The sequence below is a fragment of the Salmo trutta genome, chromosome 9, assembly GCF_901001165.1.
Source record: "Salmo trutta chromosome 9, fSalTru1.1, whole genome shotgun sequence".
NCBI lineage: Eukaryota > Metazoa > Chordata > Actinopteri > Salmoniformes > Salmonidae > Salmo > Salmo trutta.
This window is the reverse complement of record NC_042965.1, coordinates 621,632-642,500: the sequence shown is the minus strand read 5'-3', so window position 1 is coordinate 642,500 and position 20,869 is coordinate 621,632. Positions and strand designations below refer to the sequence as shown.

Genomic DNA, 20,869 nt, shown 5'->3' with positions numbered 1-20,869 from the left:
GTTATACAATACATGCATGTCTGTTCAATCAAGTTCATATTTATATCAAAAACCAGCTTTTACATTAGCATGTGACGTTCAGAACTAGCATACCCCCCGCAAACTTCCGGGGAATTTACTAACAATTTACTAAATTACTCACGGTAAACGTTCACAAAAAGCATAACAATTATTTTAAGAATTATAGATACATTACTCCTCTATGCACTCGATATGTCCGATTTTAAAATGGCTTTTCGGATCAAGCACATTTGGCAATATTCTAAGTACATAGCCCAGCCATCACGGGCTAGCTATTTAGACACCCACCCAGTTTAGCCTTCACCAAAATCACATTTCCTATAAGAAAAATGGTCTTACCTTTCCTGTTCTTCGTCAGAATGCACTCCCAGGACTTCTACTTCAATAACAAATGTAGGTTTGGTCCCAAATAATCCATCGTTATGTTCCATCAGCGACGTTTTGTTCGTGCGCTCTAGACACTATCAGAATGGTAAATCACGGTCACGCGCATGGCGCAGAACGTGACAAAATTTTTCTAAATATTCCATTACCGTACTTCGAAGCATGTCAACCGCTGTTTAAAATCAATTTTTATGCCATTATTCTCGTAAAAAAGCGATAATATTCCGACCGGGAATCTGCAATTAGCTAAACAGCCGAAGGAAAATACTGCACGGGGTCGAATCGGGCACGCGCCTAATTCCATTGTCCTCTGATGGGCCACTTGGAAAAGGGGATTCTGTGTTTCAGCCTGAGGCTGCCTCGTCATCGTTCAGGTTTTTCCCGGGTTCTGAGAGCCTATTGGAGCCCTAGGAATTATCACGTTACAGCTAAGATCCTGACTCTTCAATAAACAGAAGCAAGAACAACAACACCTTGTCAGACAGGGTACTTCCTGCATGAAACCTTCTCAGGTTTTTGACTGCCATAGGAGTTCTGTTATACTCACAGACACCATTCAAACAGTTTTAGAAACTTTAGGGTGTTTTCTATCCAAACCTGAACAATAATATGCATATTCTAGCTTCTGAGTTGGTGTAGGAGGCAGTTAAAAATGGGCACACATTTTTTCCAAAATTCTCAATACTGCCCCCTAGCCCATAGAGGTTAAACCAGCTCCACCCATCTCATTAAGGATTCACATGTGAGGTCATGTGCTAAACAGTGAGTAGTGTAGTAAAGATTAAGACTAAAAGTGGTAGTAGCCTACAAGAAGGAAAAATTCCATGTAAACGGTGTCCAGATAATTTGTAAAAATAAATATTAGATGACGCTTACCCATACACACTTGTCTAAATTGATGGGTCATGTGAAATAAATGCTGCAACCCCCAGCCACATCCAGTGGTGGAAAAAGTACTAAGTTGTTATACTTGAGTAAAGTATAAATGATTTCAAATTCCTTATATTAACCAGATAGCCAGGGGCACACTCCCACACTCAGACAATTTACAAACCAGATCAGATGCAGTAGGGATGTTCACTTGATGTGTGTGAATTTGACAATTTTTCTGTCAAAATGTAACGAGCACTTTTGGGTGTCAGGGAAAATGTATGGAGTAAAAAGTATATTATTTTATTTTGGAATGTAGTGAAGTAAAAATATAAATAGAAAAGTAATGGGGGGGCAGCAGCAAATGTAGCCTATGTTTTTTGTCCGCCCACAGTGTCATTTTTGCAGATTAAGTGTTTGAGCTAGTAATGTATTAATTAATAGTAATGTGTTAATACGATCTGTTAAAATCAATAAATGACAAACTGGGTATACTTGAATCAGTCAGTAAGGATATAAAAGAGTTGAAGGCAAGGAGAAGGAAACAAACAAGCTAAAAGGGACAGTCAATAAGACTGAAACCGAAGTGAATGAACTTAAAAAGGAGAACACCGTTCTGAGAGAAGCCTTACTTGACTAGATCCATGAGAGAGAATCTGGTACTTACAGGTATCCAAGAGAACGGAGAAGTTCCTGAATCTTTAGTTAGTTCCTCCTTACAGCGCTTCAGATTCCATGTGAAGCTGTCAACAAAATCCAACTCGAATGTGTACACTGCTTCGGACAGAGGGCAGAGGTATGATCACCCAATCGTTGCCAAATTTGCTTCCTTTAACTTCGTATGGGCAGGTGGGACGGTAGCATCCCACCTGGCCAACTTCCGGTGAAATTGCAGAGCGCGAATTTCAAATTACAGGAATTTAAATATTTAACATTCATGAAAATACAAGTATTATACATCAAAATAGAGCTTAACTTCTTGTTAATCCAGCCGCTATGTCAGATTTCAAAAAGGCTTTATGGCGAAAGCACACCATGCGATTATCTGAGGACAGCGTCCCGCACACAAAAACATGAAAAACATTTTTCAACCAGGCAGGTGCGACACGAAAGTCAGAAATACCGATATAATAAATGCCTTACCTTTGAAGATCTTCTTCTGTTGGCACTCCAAAAGGTCCCAGTTACATCACAAATGGTCTTTTTGTTCGATAAAGTCCTTTATATCCATAAAAACTCAGTTTAGCTGACGCGCTTCATTCAATAATCCTCCGGTTTCCCTCCTTCAAAATGCATACAAAATGAATCCCAAGCGTTACCAATAAACTTATCGAAACAAGTCAAACAACGTTTATAATCAAACCTCAGGTACCCTAATACGTAAATGAACGATACAATTTAAGACGGAGAATAGTATGTTCATTACCGGAGATTAATAACAAAACGCGCTTTCACCCATGCGTGTGGAAACACTACAGCCAAAATGGGAGCCACTTAGAAAAACCTACAACTTCTAGCTCATTTTTCCAAAAACCAGCCTGGAACTCTTTCTAAAGACTGTTGACATCTAGTGGAAGCCCTGGAAACTGCAACCTGTGAGGATTTCGCCTCATAATAAACATGAAAGCCATTGGACCAAAATTGTCATGAATGACCAGTTCCCGAAGGAAATTGCAGAATGCGTAAAGTTCTGTATCCAATTTTCAAAGAAAATAGATTAAAAGGGAAACGAGTAGCTCTCGTTGTCGATAAACTATATATTGATAACCAGTTGTTCAGAGACACAGACTACTCCATGGCTATTTCAATAATTACAAAGTTCTTATAGATGAGGAAAATAATGAAACACAATTCTAGCCCAGTTATGGATTGTAACAATACAATAAAAAATATAGCTTTTCTATACATCTTCAAATATAACTAATTGGAACACAAAAGCACTAATTCAACATGGTGACGATAACTCAGTAAACAGAAGGCACAGTATGTGTGGATGGTGTGGTGTGTTTTTTATGTTTGGGAAAGTGTGGGGTTGAGTGAGAAAGGAAATGGTTGCATATCCCAGAACCAATGTATTGCTGTGAGCAGGGGTGTGAGAGTGCTTTCAATGTTGCTCAGATGATGGATATAGTTTTTATAATAAATTATACGTCTTATTTATTTTTTGTCCTATCATGGGGAACTAAATTTAGAAAATAAATTATTTTATTTATTTATGATCCTATATTGATGGAATGGTCCACAAGCCTATACCCTAGGCACCCACCTGAATGACCCAGATACTAAGGAGAATTCCCTAACTGTTTTATGGGCCTGCTGTAAGCTGTCTGTATGCAGCAAAAATGCGGTCAGAGACCTAGAGCAGCACTGCCCCCTCAAGATTCTGAGCCTGCTTGGCAGGGTTGGTCCTGCAAAGCCAAAGCCCCTAAAGGGAGAGCATACTATACAAGGAAATTCTCAAAGCTGCTAATGAGAACCTTGACGACCTTGTATCTAGCCGGTGGGGTGACCCCACCCAGGCAGTTGCAGTGCTGGCAACACTAGCTGCAGTAACCCATGGGGAGGGGGTCACACTCGGACATTCAGAGAGGGAGTATATTATTGTGGCACAAAATCAAACGTCTGACTGCTTGGGAATATGATCGATACAGTGGACTGTGTTGTGGGTGTTTCAGGGAAAAGGTGTACATTTGACCTCTATCATAATTTCTGGCCATTTTTTGCATAGTCTTGCAGGCCTTCTGTTACGGATACAGGTATCCTGTGTGTATTTGTTCTCGCCTTCTGCCCTAGTCAGAGGTGGCAGTCATCAGTCGCCAATCTGAAGACATCCCTGCTCCTTTTCCCTTACCCAATCACATCTCCTTTCCCTTGGTTTAAAAGAAACCCAATCAGTTGTCTCGTAGGAGCAAAAACAAAAGAGATGGCTCCCATCTCACTTTGTCCGTTATCTTGTGAGTATGTATTGCTGTGGTGTATGACTGTTTGTTGGTGGGAAAAGGGGATACCAAGCCAAGTCACCCATGGGCATACATTACCCGTAGGAAAACTCTGTCTAAGATATGTTACGTGTCTCGTTTCCATCCCCCCTAGACTGCAGGGCCAAAGGGGTTCGTAACATAAGTGGGGGCTCATCCAGGATATAGTCTTTACTGACACCATGCCGCTCGTGCAAATAATTGTGGCGGTCTAGTCAGTGTTGAGCGTCACCGCTGGGAATAGCTGATGTAGCATTAGTGTGTGCAATTTGTTGGCTCTTGTGTTTTTGTGGTAGTTCAAAATGGCTACTTTTGATTTGAAATTTTTGGATAACCCTACGTGGGAGGTTTTTGACAAATGTCGTAGAGTTGATTTACTGACCTTGGCTGACCATTATTCTGTATCTATTCCGCAGAGTTCAGTTAAAGCAGAGGTTAAACAACTGGTGTTAAATGTTTTATTGGAAGAGCAAGTGCTTGTGTTACCGCTGCCTGAGCCTACTACCCATGTAGGGGATGTTGCTGCTCCTGTAAGCCCATTGTTGTCTGAGGGCGAGGCTAAAACTCCACCCACATTGCCCCGTTTTGAGCCCCTGTCAAACTGTGATGCCATGAGGGATGGCCGTTCGACACAGCTCCAACTGGAGGCGGAAGAGAGCCCAAATTAGGCGAGAAAATCTCCAGTTGGAAATGTGTAAAATTGAGGCAGAAAGAGAACAGCGGCAGTTGGAGTTCAAAATGCGCCAGATGGAACTGGAGGCAGAGACAGCGAGGCTGGCCTCCGTTCCTGCTGTGCCTGTTAGTGAGCCGTCCTCACCAGCTGTGTCTTCCAACACTTTTGACATTAGTAGGCAGATTGCCTTGGTACCTTTGTTCAGAGTGTCAGAGGTTGACTCCTATTTTTGTGTTTTTGAACGTATAGCCATATCATTGAAATGGCCTGAAGAGGTATGGTGCCTATTACTTCAGTGTAAATTAATTGGTAAAGCCCAAGAGGTTTTGTCCGCGCTACCTCTTGAAGACAGTTTGAATTATGAAGTGGTCGAAGCTACTGTTCTTCGCGCCTATGAGCTTTTTCCTGAGGCATACCGACTGAGATTTAGGTCTTAGAAAGTCTTCTAGTAAGACTTATGTGGAATTTTCTAGAGACAAGGGAAATCTGTTTGATAAATGGCATGCTGTTAGCAAGGTAACTGACTTCAACTCTCTCTGGGAGTTAATCTTGTTGGAAGAGTTGAAAAATTGCTTACCCGAACGCATTGTAGTTTACCTAAAGGAACAGAAAGTATCCTCCCTGTCAGAAGCGTCTGTGTTGGCAGATGAGTTTGTGTTGACGCACGAGCGTGTTTTCGGCTCATACTGAGAGTAGAGCCACTGAATTGCCTACTTTTAGTCCAAGTCGGCCAGCAGTACATCAAGCGCACCAGAAAAATGAGCATCCCTGTTTCTATTGTCATAAGATGGAACATATGATTAGTGATTGCTTCCTGCTAAAACGCAAACAAGGGATGCCTCTTCGTGCCAATATGTTTTCATTCAGTCTCCTCCATCTCCACTATAGTGAGGGGGAAAAAGTATTTGATCCTCTGCTGATTTTGTACGTTTGCCCACTGACAAAGAAATTATCAGTCTATAATTTTAATGGTAGGTTTATTTGAACAGTCAGACAGAATAACAAATAAATCCAGAAACATGCATGTCAAAAATGTTATAAATTGATTTGCATTTTAATGAGGGAAATAAGTATTTGACCCCCTCTCAATCAGAAAGATTTAATTTATGGCTCCCAGGTGTCTTTTATACATGTAACGAGCTGAGATTAGGAGCACACTCTTAAAGGGAGTGCTCCTAATCTCAGTTTGTTACCTGTATAAAAGACACCTGTCCACAGAAGCAATCAATCAATCACATTCCAAACTGTCCACCATGGCCAAGACCAAAGAGCTCTCCAAGGATGTCAGGGACAAGATTGTAGACCTACACAAGGCTGGAATGGGCTACAAGACCATCGCCATGCAGCTTGGTGAGAAGGTGACAACATTTGGTGCGATTATTCGCAAATGGAAGAAACACAAAAGAACTGTCAATCTCCCTCAGCCTGGGGCTCCATGCAAGATCTCACCTCGTGGAGTTGCAATGATCATGAGAACAGTGAGGAATCAGCCCAGAACTACACGGGAGGATCTTGTCAATGATCTCAAGGCAGCTGGGACCATAGTCACCAAGAAAACAATTGGTAACACACTACGCCGTGAAAGACTGAAATCCTGCCGCGCCCGCAAGGTCCCCCTGCTCAAGATAGCACATATACATGCCCGTCTGAAGTTTGCCAATGAACATCTGAATGATTCAGAGGACAGATGAGACCAAAATTGAGCTCTTTGGCATCAACTCAACTCACCGTGTTTGGAGGAGGAGGAATGCTGCCTATGACCCCAAGAACACCATCCCCACCGTCAAGCATGGAGGTGGAAACATTATGCTTTGGGGATGTTTTTCTGCTAAGGGGACAGGACAACTTCACCGCATCAAAGGGATGATGGACGGGGCCATGTACTCTCAAATCTTGGGTGAGAACCTCCTTCCCTCAGCCAGGGCATTGAAAATGGGTCGTGGATGGGTATTCCAGCATGACAATTACCCAAAATACACGGGCTAAGGCAACAAAGGAGTGGCTCAAGAAGAAGCGCATATAGGTCCTGGAGTGGCCTAGCCAGTCTCCAGACCTTAATCCCATAGAAAATCTGTGGAGGGAGCTGAAGGTTCGAGTTGCCAAACGTCAGCCTCGAAACCTTAATGACTTGGAGAAGATCTGCAAAGAGGAGTGGGACAAAATCCCTCCTGAGATGTGTGCAAACCTGGTGGCCAACTACAAGAAACGTCTGACCTCTGATTGCCAACAAGGGTTTTGCCACCAAGTACTAAGTCATGTTTTGCAGAGGGGTCAGAGGGGTCAAATACTTATTTCCCTCATTAAAATGCGGTCTTTCCAGCTTCAATTTTAAGTGATTGTGTTAGCTGTGTTGTTGGCTTGCTCCTCTGAACTACAGTGTCCTGACGAGTGAGCACATTTTCTATACCAGGCGAAATCGTGCCTCATTAGCTCATTGTTATGGATGTATCCAAATAAATGTCACTTAAACAGTTTAAACAAATGCAAATGCAGCTACTTTGCTGTTTTTCTGGATGCACTTTTTGAGGTGGATGTAAATTAGCTGTAGTTGCTTGCTTGCTAGCTAGACAAGGGATAAGAACGTTGCCAGCCATTATGACAATAGAACATTTTGAACAAACGACTGGGTTACGTCCATAGATGTAGAACAAAAAGACTGAACGACTGGGTTGCGTCTCTAGTAACCTTACTGATAGAACGAACGAACGACCACCCCGCTTGGGTAGCAACCTTAGATTTGTGTCGGGACTGTATCTTATGGAAAGATTAAATAGTATGGATAAATTTACAAAAATAACTTTTTATGAAAATACATTACCAGTCAAGTTTGGATACTACTCATTCCAGTTATTATTTTTACTATTTTCTACATTGTAGAATAATAGTGAAGACATTAAAACTATGAAATTGCACATATGGAATCATGTAGTAACCAAAAAAGTGTTAAACTAATCAGTGTGCAAAGCTGTCATGAAGGCAACGGGTGACTACTTTGAAGAATCTCAAATATAAATATATTTTTTAATTTGTTTAACACACATTTTGATTGGGATACCTAAACTTTTTTAAATTATCCATGGTATGAAATCTTAAAACAATTCCATATGTTAGAATCCCCCCCCCTTCAACGGCATAGACTGAGGTTTAATAGGCTATATTTGGTTATGATATATATAAAAAAAATGTGTAATATAATTTAGCAATGCAAGTCATTACTGAATTCCTTAGAATTGCATTTCATTAATTGCATTCATTTTATTTCTAAAGTAAGTCATTTTGAGAATAGGACGCTGCCTCTTTAAGACAACCGTTCCTAAAGAGAGATCGACTGGCTACGGTTTTATTTTTTGTAACCTTCTTTTTGCAGACTGCATATTGCTAGTATGTCTGCTATTGAAGGTTTACTTTTTTAAATCACTTTCCTTAAGTTAATAAGTTCAGTGAACAAATTGATGGGTGCTTCTTTTTGCTCTGCACAGCTTGTGTATGATGTGTGACTCATGTAGCCTACTGGTCGGGAAAGTTGTGACTTTTGGGAGCATGGTGGTGATTGAATGAATGGCCAATCATATTGCTCAAACACAAATAGCATGAATTTTCCGCGTGTGGTTTTCAATTGTTTATAATGGTAGACTGCGACAGAGCAGGTAAGTGTTGAACTGGAACGCCAAAATTAGATTATGGAGCGCTAACACACCTACCTATGCTGATACTCTTAAAACAGTGCAGTTTGTGCTCATTTTTAGGAGTTGAGAAATAAATGAAGTAATAATGGGAACCTGGGATCCCCTCTTTTTAACAAAGTGGGGGGAGGGTTTTTCCCATTTTTGCATTAAGAAATGTGGTGCATTGTCTGCCGATCAGAATGCATGGCGCTCTCCCTTTTTGAACTCGCAACTTGATTGCACCTCTAGAGGAATATTTATTTCTCGCATGGAGCGCGCAACGACAAGCTAACCAGGTTAACTATTCCACAATGGGGTTGTCTGATTCTGCTGTTCGTTATTCGTTTTGTTGTCAGAGGCCCTGTCTCTCCCAGTCTTCTCTTGCTCTCTTTGCTTCTTAGAAGTGGCTTGCTCTGTTTCAGCTGATGCAACATTGCATGCGCAAGAGCAAGTAACACAGCCTACCATTTCCTCGAGAAAATTCGGGACAAATTACTAGACAGACATGATCCCCTCAGTCAGTATACGACGCAAGACTTAATTGATAGAAGTGCCGAAAGTAACACAAATTCTACTACCGAACCATTATTCATGTTCTAGTATCGAAAAAGTTCAGAAGTTTCGGTATACCGTGCAACACTACATTGTGCCAATCCTACACACTAATATCAAAGGAGATTTCTGGAGTCCTTCTCTCCAAAGGGATATGGCTGTGTGCTGACGTCGTACGCTGTGTACCGCAGGTTCGAGGAATTTCTCCAGAGGAAGTGGTCGTCAGAGAAGCGGTTCGGCCTGGAGGGCTGCGAGTCTCTGATCCCCGCGCTCAAGACCATCATCGACAAGTCCAGCGAGAAGGGTGTGGAGAACGTTGTCATGGGCATGCCACACAGGTAGGTAACAACAGGAACACAGGAGGGAATGCTTGAGTTTCTGCTAAGTGGTTTCACTGTCTGCCTTATCTGACAAGTGCTCCTCATTTTTTAGGGGTCGTCTGAACGTTCTGGCCAATGTCATCCGCAAGGAGCTGGAGCAAATCTTCTGCCAGTTTGACTCCAAGCTGGAGGCTGCTGATGAGGCGAGTCCCATCTAGCCCACCCACTGCACGGGATTTATCGATTCTGTAATCAATCCAATACAACTGCTTTAAGTGGGATATGGCTGTGTTTTTTCAGGGCTCTGGAGACGTGAAGTACCACCTGGGAATGTACCACAGGAGGATCAACCGTGTGACGGACCGCAACATCACTCTATCCCTCATGGCTAACCCCTCCCACCTAGAGGCCGTGGACCCTGTGGTGCAGGGCAAGACCAAGGCCGAGCAATTCTACTGTGGAGACACAGAGGGACACAAGGTACCTGAGTTTCGGCAGCAACAAAAAGAAATGCACCTTTTTCTGCCCTTCACATACACACTATGTATCGGATGAGTGAAAACCATGTTTTTCACCATATCGGTTTCACCAATCTGACTTTATCTGATGCGTTATTACCTTAATGGGTTGTAAATGGTTTTTGAACTTGTTTTGTTTGTGTTCCAGGTGATGTCTATCCTGATGCACGGTGATGCTGCCTTTGCCGGCCAGGGCGTCGTGTACGAGACCTTCCATCTCAGCGATCTGCCCTCCTATTCCACTCACGGCACGGTGCACGTGGTTGTCAACAACCAGGTGCGGACACACTCACACCAAGCTAACCACAGACCACACCTGGTCTGGAGAAGATGGAAATAGACTTTGTTCCACGTGGGTTACAGCCATGCCAGGAAACCACTAGTGGTGGGGATAGATGGCATGCTAACCCTATCACCCTGTCTACCCCTAGATTGGCTTCACCACTGACCCCCGTATGGCGCGTTCCTCTCCGTACCCCACTGACGTGGCCAGGGTGGTCAATGCTCCCATCTTCCATGTCAACGCTGACGACCCTGAGGCTGTGGTGTACGTGTGCAACGTGGCGGCCGAGTGGAGAGCCACCTTCCACAAGGACGTGGTGGTGGACCTGGTGAGTAAGAGTTCCCCACTCCCTGGAAAAGATTAAGTTCAACTCACTCTGGTTATAGGGTAGGATGAACTTTAATGTCCCCAAGGGGAAAATTATCTTTGACACACAGTACACACAGCAATATACAAATTAAACATAATACACTAAACATAATACATACATTGCACATTACTCATTACTCATACACATAGTACACACACATTACACCATAGAGGTTAGGGGAAATAAATAGGAAAATCTGTAATTACTCACGTATGCAGGAGTACCAGTGTAACCCCCGCCTTATGACCCATGTCTACAGCAGTTATCATTATCAGTGTGTGTGCGGTTTTGTGTTTATCAAGCAGCAGCAGTAATGTTTTCATGTCGGCAGGTGTGCTACCGGCGATTGGGCCACAATGAGATGGATGAGCCCATGTTTACCCAGCCCCTGATGTACAAGCAGATCAAGAAGCAGAAGGGAGTGATGCAGAAGTATGGCGAGAAGCTAATCGCCGAGGGCGCCGTCTCGAGACAGGAGTACGAGGTCAGGGCTTGACCGCTCTGACCCGATCACTCACAACACACACACACTACTACTACATAGATGGTCACCACAAGACTCTGTTTTCTCTCCATGTCTGCCCTACAGGAGGAGATAGCCAAGTATGATAAGATCTGTGAGGAGGCACATGTTCGCTCCAAGGATGAGAAGATCCTCCACATCAAGCACTGGCTGGACTCTCCCTGGCCTGGTGAGTGTGCTAACTGCTCAGACACATGCTAGGGGTGTGAGCGTTTAAACTAAATTGAGATCGTTAACAGTTGAAAAAATGGCAGAGAAAAGCAAGAAACGGCAGCAAAGTCCTGTATGGCAATACTTTGAAAGTTAAATGAGACGGTGGTGAAATGCAAACTTCGCGAGGTGTAATGGTAGTACAGGTGCAATGCTTAACCATCTGAAAGGGACTTACAATGAGAACCAAACCGTTGCTGGCAGCAGTGCAGGCCCCACAACAACAGACATTAGATGGCTTCACACAAAATAAGTGCGATAAGGGACTGTGAGGAAATCACTGCGCTGTTTACAGAAGTGATTGTAGTTGATATGCAGCCATTGTCAATAGTTGAGAATGTCTGCTTCAATGCCTTGATGGGTATATCTAGAAGCAGACTACAATATGCCATGTCAAATGAACGTAATGGCCCGGGAGGACATTTTTTACAATGATTACTCTACAATTACAAAATAAATCTTGCCAGTTTATAGTCCTAAAAAACAGAAATGAGTTAGCCATGGCTTGTTGGTCAAAGCCTTTGGGGCAATGAATGGGATTTTTGTAGGGTTTTTAGATAAACTCTGAAAATAAGGTCTGAGGTTAACCCCCTAGAGTCGATGTCCACTCCCCTGCAGAAATATAATTATCATCATAAAAAAATCCCCTTAAAAATCTATCTGTTTAAGCAAGAGATATCCGTTTTTGGATTATGCTTCTCAATCCACCGCATCTGCGGTGAAAGGTGACAGAGCTAGAGCGGTGTTTGTCAGACCATGACACATCCCGAAAATTGGTCTTCTCACAACATCGGCTGTAGCGTCTGAACGGTTTGGCCTACAAATTATTTTGACCCTTCTATGGAAAGATGAGACTAGGACTCTGATTAACACGATGGTGTTCACTGTTTTGCTCTACGACCCCCCCCCCCCCCCCCCCAAAAGCGTCTTGGGACTCGTCTGGTCGGCACAGTAGATTTGACATCTTCTGTCTGTAGTGTCTGATCAGTTTGCTCTAGGATGCCCTCAAGACTCGTCTGAAGGTCCCCCTGTACCAGTTGCAAAAATAAATGGAAGTATATATGGGGACTGTTTAGTGACAAAAAATAAGGGGTTAAATACATGTTAAAAAATAATGTTGCCTGATCTTTCTTATCTCTCAGATTTAGGACAGCTACTTCAAATCTAAATCACATTTTATTGGTCACATACATGTGTTTAGCAGATCTTATTGCGGGTGAGACAAAATGCTTGTTTCAAGCTCCAACAGTGCAGTAATATCTAACAAGTAATATCTAACACAATTTCACAACAATACACACAAATCTAAAGGAATGGAATTAAGAATATATAAATATTCGAACGAGCAATGTCAGAGCGGCATAGACTAAGATACAGTAGAATAGAATACAGTATATACATATGAGATGAGTGATGTAAAAATTATTAAAGTGGCCTGTGAGTCTGTATATAAGGCAGCAGCCTCTGTGCTAGTGATGGCTATTTAACAGTCTGATGACCTTGATATAGAAGCTGTTTTTCAGTCTCTTGGTCTCAGCTTTAATGGACCTGTACGGACCTCGCCTTCTGGATGGTAGCGGGGTGAACAGGCAGTGCCTCGGGTGGTTGTTGTCCTTGATTATCTTTTTGGCCTTCCTGTGACATTGGGTGGTGTAGGTGTCCTGGAGAGCAGGTAGTTTGCCTGCGGTGATGTGTTGTGCAGACTGCACCACCCTCTGGAGAGCCCTGCGGTTGTGGGTGATGCAGTTGCCATACCAGGCGGTGATACAGCCCGACAGGATGCTCTGAGTTGCGCATCTGTAAATGTGTGTGAGGGTTTTAGGTGCCAAGCCAAATTTCTACAGCCTCCTGAGGTTGAAGAGCCGCTGTTGCGCCTTCATCACACTGTCTGTGTGGGTGGACCAATTCAGTTTGTCTGTGATAAGTCCGTTGAGGAACTTGAAGATTTCCTCATTCTCCACTGCGGTCCAGTCGATGTGGATAGGGGGGTGCTCCCTCTGCTGTTTCCTGAAGTCCACGATCAGCTCCTTTGTTTTGTAGAGGTTGGGTGAGAGGGTTTCCTGGCACCAGACTCCGAGAGCCCTCACCACCGCCGCTGAAGGCTGTCTTGTCATTGTTGATAATCAGGCGTACTACTGTTGTCACCTGCAAACTTGATTGAGTTGGAGGCGTGCGTGGCCACGTGATCATGGGTGAACAGGGAGTACAGAAGGGGGCTGAGCACACACCCTTGTGGGGCCCCAGTGTTGAGGATCAGTGAAGTGGACGTGTTTCCTACCTTCACCTCCTGGGGGTGGCTTGTCAGGAAGTCCAGGACCCAGTTGCACAGGGTGGGATTCAGACCCAGGGCCTTGAGCTTAATGATGAGCTTGGAGGGTACTATGGTGTTGAATGCTGAGCTGTAGTCAATGAACAGCATTCTTACATAGGTCTTCCGCTTGTCCAGATGGGATAGGGCAGTGCATTGGCGGTTGCATCTGTGGATCTATTGGGGCGGTAAGCAAATTGAAGTGGGTCTAGGGTGTCAGGTAAGGTATAGGTGATATTTGTATTTATTATGGATCCCCATTAGCTGCTGCATAGGCAGCAGCTACTCTTCCTGGGGTCCTGCAAAATTAAGGCAGTTATATCATTTAAAAAATATTACAATACATTCATTACATAATTCACAACATTGTGTGCCCTCAGGCCCATACTCCACTACCACATACCTACAATGCAAAATCCATGTGTATGTGTGTGTATGAATGTGCCTGTGTTAGTTACTTCACAGTCCCCACTGTTCCATAAGGTTTATTTTGACTTGCTTTCTAATTCTGATTCTACTGCTTGTATCAGTTACCTGATGTGGAATGTTGTCATGGCTCTATGTAGTACTGTGCGCCTCCCATAGTCTGTTCTGGACTTGGGGACTGTGAAGAGACCTCTGGTGGCATGTCTTGTGGGGAATGCATGGGTGTCCAAGCTGTGTGCTAGTATTTTAAACAGACAGCTCGGTACCTTCAGCTTGTCAACACCTCTTACAAAAACGAGTAGTGATGACGTCAATCTCTCTTCCACTTTGAGCCATGAGAGATTGACATGCATGTCATTAATGTTAGCTCCCGTGTACTTTTAAGGGCCAGCCGTGCTGCCCTGTTCTGAGCCAACTGCAATTTTCTCAAGTCCCTCTTTGTGGCACCTCACCACATGACTGAACAGTCGTCCAGGTGCGACAAAACTAGGGCCTGTAGGACCCGCCTTGTTGATAGTGTTGTCGTGTCTTTGGGTACCATTAAACTGAAGATAGGTTTATCAATTAACTCCCTGTAATTATTATCACGCGATTAAACTGATTAATCGTTTAATTGTAATTAACTAGGAGATCGGGGCACCAAGAAAAATATTCAGATTACAAAGTTATAATTTTCCTAATATAACTTTCCTATATTATAATATAGGCCGATTATCTTCTGGTTTGAATGGTGTATTTTACCTCGCGTCCAGTCTCATTCCAAACGTCGTAAATTGTTGTATCTGCACGAACCCAGTCTTTACTAAAATCATCCATACATCAATTGTCTTAAAATCATTTATTTACTACACTAAGTAATTAACAGAAAACATACAAACAGTAATTATCGTCACAAAGGATTGGTATAGTAATGTGCCCTAATGGCTAACAAGCATGGCTGGTCTGTTAGACAATGGGTCATAAACGGTAAGCTGAGAAGTTAGAGTTCATTAATATTAACAATTGACAATTGAAGGCTCACTCATTCGGGAACAATTGCAATCAATATATATTTACGCTCATGTGTCGTCGGGATTCTTGTTGGAGAGTTCTGTTGAGGAGTTTTTTCCGCGTTCTATCTCTCTCGGTTAGGATGGATCTTTCAGAGCGACATTCATTAATGTCATCATAGAATGGATGTTGTTGGTCTTCGCGTTCGATGATATAATTTACTTAGCTGCAGACTAATAATTAATATCAAAGACTTGTTCTTATTCTGTCGATATCGATAGTCTAAAAGTGAACCACGTGGTATGGTTCACTTTCAGTAGAGTACTTGGATGATAAAACCTAATGGCCATGGAGTGTAGGCCTGGTCTGTTAGAAATGTAAATCAGGGGGTGTTTTATAGTGCCCATAGAACAGGCTTGTCAAATGACGCCTGGTCCTGTCTGTGTCCCTGGGGGCGTGCCTATGACTGAGTTAGAATTGTATTTCTGTAACCAAGTCTATCACATTAACATCAGTACATAGCATCTCAATGTATTACAACTAGCTTTATCCTTATTAATACATTTTATACAACCATTATGATGCCAGTCTCATCGCTGAGGCTATTATATAAACAGTTTTATGGTAATATGGCTATATTGCCTCTCTATGAAACATGTGGTAGTAGATTCTCCTCTTGGAATTTTTACAACCCTGGGTTGGGGGGAAGGTAGGTTGGGTGATGGTACAAAGGGGAGGGGGTCAACTGTCCTTCCTGTACCCAAAGAGGCCAACGTCATGACAGTGTTAAGGCAGAGCAGTGCTTTATTATGGACAGACTTCTTTCCATCTTAGCTACTGTTGTATCAATATGTTTTTGACCATGACAGTTTACAATCCAGGGTTACTCCAAGCAGTTTAGTCACCTCAACTCGCTCAATTTCCACATTATTCATTACGAGATGTAGTTGAGGTTTAGTGAATTATTTGTCCCAAATACAATGCATTTAGTTTTGGAAGTATTTAGGTTAACTTATTCCTTGCTACCCATTCCGAAACTAACTGCAGTCATTTCAGTCGCTGTAGTAGCTGACGTGTGTCGTGTTGAGTCATCCGCATACATAGACACACTGGCCTATGATCCTTGACTAGTCTCTCAAAGCACTTCATGATGACAGAAGTAAGTGCTACGGGGCGATAGTCATTTAGTTCAGTTACCTTTGCCTTCTTGGGTACAGGAACAATGGTGGACATATTGAAGCATGTGGGGACAGCAGACTGGGATATGGAGAGATTGAATATGTCTGTAAACATGCCAGCTGGTCTGCGCATGCTCTGAGGTAGTGGCTAGGGATGCCGTCTGGGCCGGCAGGCTTGCGAGGGTTAACACGCTTAAATATCTTACTCACGTTGGCAATGGAGGAGAGCCTACAGTCTTGGTAGCGGGCCGTGTCGTTTTCTGCAGCGTTGAAGGTCCCCAAGAACGCAGTGGCCTCCATTATTCTTAAATGGAAGAAGTTTGGAACCACCAAGACTCATGCTGGAGCTGGCCGCTTGGCCAAGTTGAGCAATCAGGAGAGAAGGGACTTGGTCAGGGAGGTGACTAAGAACCCAATGGTCACTGACAGAGTTCCTCAGTAGAGATGGGAGAAACTTCCAGAAGGACAACCATCTCTGCAGCACTCCACCAATCAGGCCTTTATGGTAGAATGTCCAGACGGAAGACACTCTTCAGTAAAATGCACATGACAGCCCGCTTGGAGTTTGCCAAAAGGCACCTAAAGCACTCTCGGACCATGAGAAACAAGATTCTCTGGTCTGATGAAACCAAGATTGGACTCTTTGGCCTGAATGCCAAGCGTCACGTCTGGAGGGAACCTGCTACTATCCCTACGGTGAAGCGTGGTGGCAGCATCATGCTGTGGGGATGTTTTTCAGTGGCAGGGACTGGGAGACTAGTCAGGATTGAGGGAAAGATGAACGGAGTAAAATAGAGGGATCCTTGATGAAAACCTGCTCCAGAGTGCTCAGGACCTCAGACTGGGGCGAAGGTTCACCTTCCAACAGGACAACGACCCTAAGCACACAGCGAAGATAACGCAAGAGTAGCTTTGGGACAAGTCTCTGAATGTCCTTGAGTGGCCCAGCCAGAGCCTGGAGTTGAACCCGATCGAACATCTATGGAGAGACCTGAAAATAGCTGTGCAGCGACGCTCCCCATTCAACCTGACAGAGCCTGAGAGGATTTGCAGAGAAGAATGGGAGAAACTCGGGTGTGCCATGTTGTAGCGTCATACCCAAGAAGACTCAAGGCTGTAATCGCTGCCAATGGTGCTTCAACAAATTACTGAGTGAAGGGTCTGAATACTCATGTAAATATGATATTTCAGTTTTTTGTGTTATTGTGTGTAGATTGATGAGGGGGAAAAACAATGTTTTCCATTTTAGAATAAGGCTGTAACGTATCATATTGTGGAAAAAGACAAGGGGTCTGAATAATTCCGAATGCCATCACCTTAGGGAGGGTGCCAGATTTCCTCCAGACGTGATTCGTGAAATTCAGGCGAAAGATTTCAATCTTTAATATCTGAGCATCTCTAGTATGTGTCCTGATAAGAGCTTGGCAGCCCTGAAGTGTTGTAAGGTAGAATTACATTTTTTATTGTTTTTATTTCACCTTTATTTAACCAGGTAATGTAGTTGAGGACAAGTTCTCATTTACAACTGCGACCTCGCCAAGATAACGCAAAGCAGAAACAACAGAGTTACACATAAATAAACAAGCGTATAGTCAATAGCACAATAAAAAAGTCTATATACAGTGTGTGCAAATTAAAGGTCAACCGATTAATCGGAAGGGCCGATTTCAAGTTTTCATAACAATCAGTAATCGGTATTTTTATTATAATAATTTTTACACCTTTTATTTAACTAGGCAAGTCAGTTAAGAACACATTCTTATTTTCAATGACGGCCTAGGAACGGGGGTTAACTGCCTTGTTCAGGGGCAGAACGACAGATTGTTACCTTGTCAGCTCGGGGATTCAATCTTGCAGCCTTACGGTTAACTAGTCCAACGCGCTAACCACCTGCTTTACATTGCACTCCACGAGGAGCCTGCCTGTTAAGCGAATGCAGTAAGAAGCCAAGGTAAGTTGCTAGCTAGCATTAAACTTATCTTATAAAAAACAATCAATGATAATCACTAGTTAACTACACATGGTTGATATTACTAGTTTATCTAGCCTGTCCTGCGTTGCATATAATCGATGCGGTGCACATTCGCGAAAAAGGACTGTCGTTGCTGCGTATATCTAACCATAAACATCAATGTCTTTCTTAAAATCAATACACAAGTATATATTTTTAAACCTGCATATTTAGTTAATATTGCCTGCTAACATGAATGTCTTTTAACTGGGGAAAATGTGTCACCTCTTGCAACAGAGTCAGGGTATATGCAGCAGTTTGGGCCGCCTGGCTCGTTGCTAACTGTGTGAAGACTATTTCTTCCTAACAAAGACAGCCGACTTCGCCAAACGGGGGATGATTTAACAAAAGCGCATTTGCGAAAAAAACACAATCGTTGCACGAATGTACCTAACCATAAACATCAATGCCTTTCTTAAAATCAATAAACAAAAGTATATATTTTTAAACCTGCATATTTAGCTAAAAGAAATCCAGGTTAGCAGGCAATATTAACCAGGTGAAATTGTGTCACTTCTCTTGCGTTTATTGCACGCAGAGTCAGGGTATATGCAACAGTTTGGGCCGCCTGGCTCGTTGCGAACTAATTTGCCAGAATTTTACGTAATTATGACATAACATTGAAGGCTGTGTAATGTAACAGGAATATTTAGACTTAGGGATGCCACCCGTTAGATAAAATACGGAACGGTTCTGTATTTCACTGAAAGAATAAATGTTTTGTTTTCGTGATGATAGTTTCCGGATTTGACCATATTAATGACCTAAGGTTCGTATTTCTGTGTTTATTATAATTAAGTCTATGATTTGATATTTGATAGAGCAGTCTAAGCATTCATTCAAACAGCACTTTCGTGCGTTTTGCCAGCAGCTCTTCGCAATGCTTCGCAATGCTGTTTATGACTTCAAACCTATTAACTCCCGAGATTAGGCTGGTGTAACCGATGTGAAATGGCTAGCTAGTTAGCGGGGTGCGCGCTAATAGCGTTTCAAATGTCACTCGCTCTGAGACTTGGAGTAGTTGTTCCCCTTGCTCTGCATGGGTAACGCTGCTTCGAGGGTGGCTGTTGTCGATGTGTTCCTGGTTCGAGCCCAGGTAGGAGCGAGGAGAGGGACGGAAGCTATACTGTTACACTGGCAATACTAAAGTGCCTATAAGAACATCCAATAGTCAAAGGTATATGAAATACAAATCGTATAGAGAGAAATAGTCCTATAATAACTACAACCTGGGAATATTGAAGACTCGTGTTAAAAGGAACCACCAGCTTTCATATGTTCTCATGTTCTGACCAAGGAACTTAAACGTTAGCTTTCTTACATGGCACATATTGCACTTTTACTTTCTTCTCCAACACTTTGTTTTTGCATTATTTAAACCAAATTGAACATGTTTCATTATTTATTTGAGGCTAAATTGATTTTATTGATGTATTATATTAAGTTAAAATAAGTGTTCATTCAGTATTGTTGTAATTGTCATTATTATTTTTAAAAATCGTCCGATTAATCGGTATCAGCTTTTTTTGGTCCTCCAAGTATCGGTATCGGCGTTGAAAAATCATAATCGGTCGACCTCTAGTGCAAATGGTATGCGTTAAGGCAATAAATAGGCCATAGTAGCAAAGTAATTACAATTTAGCAGATTAACACCGGAATGATAGATGAGCAGATGGTGTGTAAGTAGTGATACTGGTGTGCAAAAAAGCTGCAAAGTAAATAAATACAATATGGGGATGAGGGAGGTAGATTGGGTGGGCTATTTACAGATGGACTATGTACAGCTGCAGCAATCGGTTAGCTGCGCAGATAGCTGATGTTTAAAGTTAGTGAGGGAAATCTAAGTCTCCAGCTTCAGCGATTTTTTATTTTTATTTTTTTTTTTTTTTTTTTTTTGCAATTCGTTCCAGTCAGTGGCAGCAGAGAACTGGAAGTAAAGGTGGCCAAAGGTGTTGGCTTTCGGGATGACCAGTGAGAGATACCTGCTGGCGTGCGTGCTACGGGTGGGCGTTGTTATTGTGACCAGTGAGCTAAGGCGGAGCTTTACCTAGCATTGACTTATAGATGACCAGGAGCCAGAGGGTCTGGCGACGAATATGTAGCGAGGGCCAGCCGACTAGAGCATACAGGTCGCAATGGTGGTTGGTATAAGGGGCTTTGGTAACTAAATGGATGGCACTGTGATAGACTACATCCAATTTGCGGAGTAGAGTATTGGAAGCTATTTTGTAGATGACATCGCCGAAGTCGAGTATCGTTAGGATAGTCAGTTTTACTAGGGTAAGTTTGGTGGCGTGCGTGAAGGAGACTTTGTTGCGAAATAGAAAGCCAATTCTAGCTTTGATTTTGGATTGGAGATGTTTGATATGAGTCTGGAAGGAGAGTTTAGTCTAGCCAGACACCTAGGTATTTGTAGTTGTCCACGTATTCTAGGTCAGAACCATCCAGAGTACTGATGCTAGTCGGGCAGGCGGGTGCGGGCAGTGAACGGTTGAAAAGCGTGAATTTGGTTTTACTAGCATTTTAAGAGCAGTTGGATGCCACGGAAGGAGTGTTGTATGGCATTGAAGCTCGTTTGGTGTCCAAAGA

The 20,869-nt window shown here is 42.8% G+C and overlaps 1 protein-coding gene across 7 annotated transcripts in view; it reads left to right on the top strand.

Moving 5' to 3' along the window:
* Positions 1 to 20,869, top strand: part of LOC115199694 (2-oxoglutarate dehydrogenase, mitochondrial) — a 139,269-nt gene that overhangs the window by 57,705 nt on the left and 60,695 nt on the right. For all 7 annotated transcript variants that reach the window (XM_029762002.1, XM_029762000.1, XM_029761999.1 and 4 more), the window contains 7 exons: positions 9,335 to 9,481; positions 9,576 to 9,666; positions 9,764 to 9,943; positions 10,130 to 10,258; positions 10,413 to 10,592; positions 10,966 to 11,118; positions 11,224 to 11,326. In XM_029762002.1, coding sequence (XP_029617862.1) covers positions 9,335 to 9,481; positions 9,576 to 9,666; positions 9,764 to 9,943; positions 10,130 to 10,258; positions 10,413 to 10,592; positions 10,966 to 11,118; positions 11,224 to 11,326 — 983 coding nt within the window. The remainder of the gene's footprint in view (positions 1 to 9,334; positions 9,482 to 9,575; positions 9,667 to 9,763; positions 9,944 to 10,129; positions 10,259 to 10,412; positions 10,593 to 10,965; positions 11,119 to 11,223; positions 11,327 to 20,869) is intronic.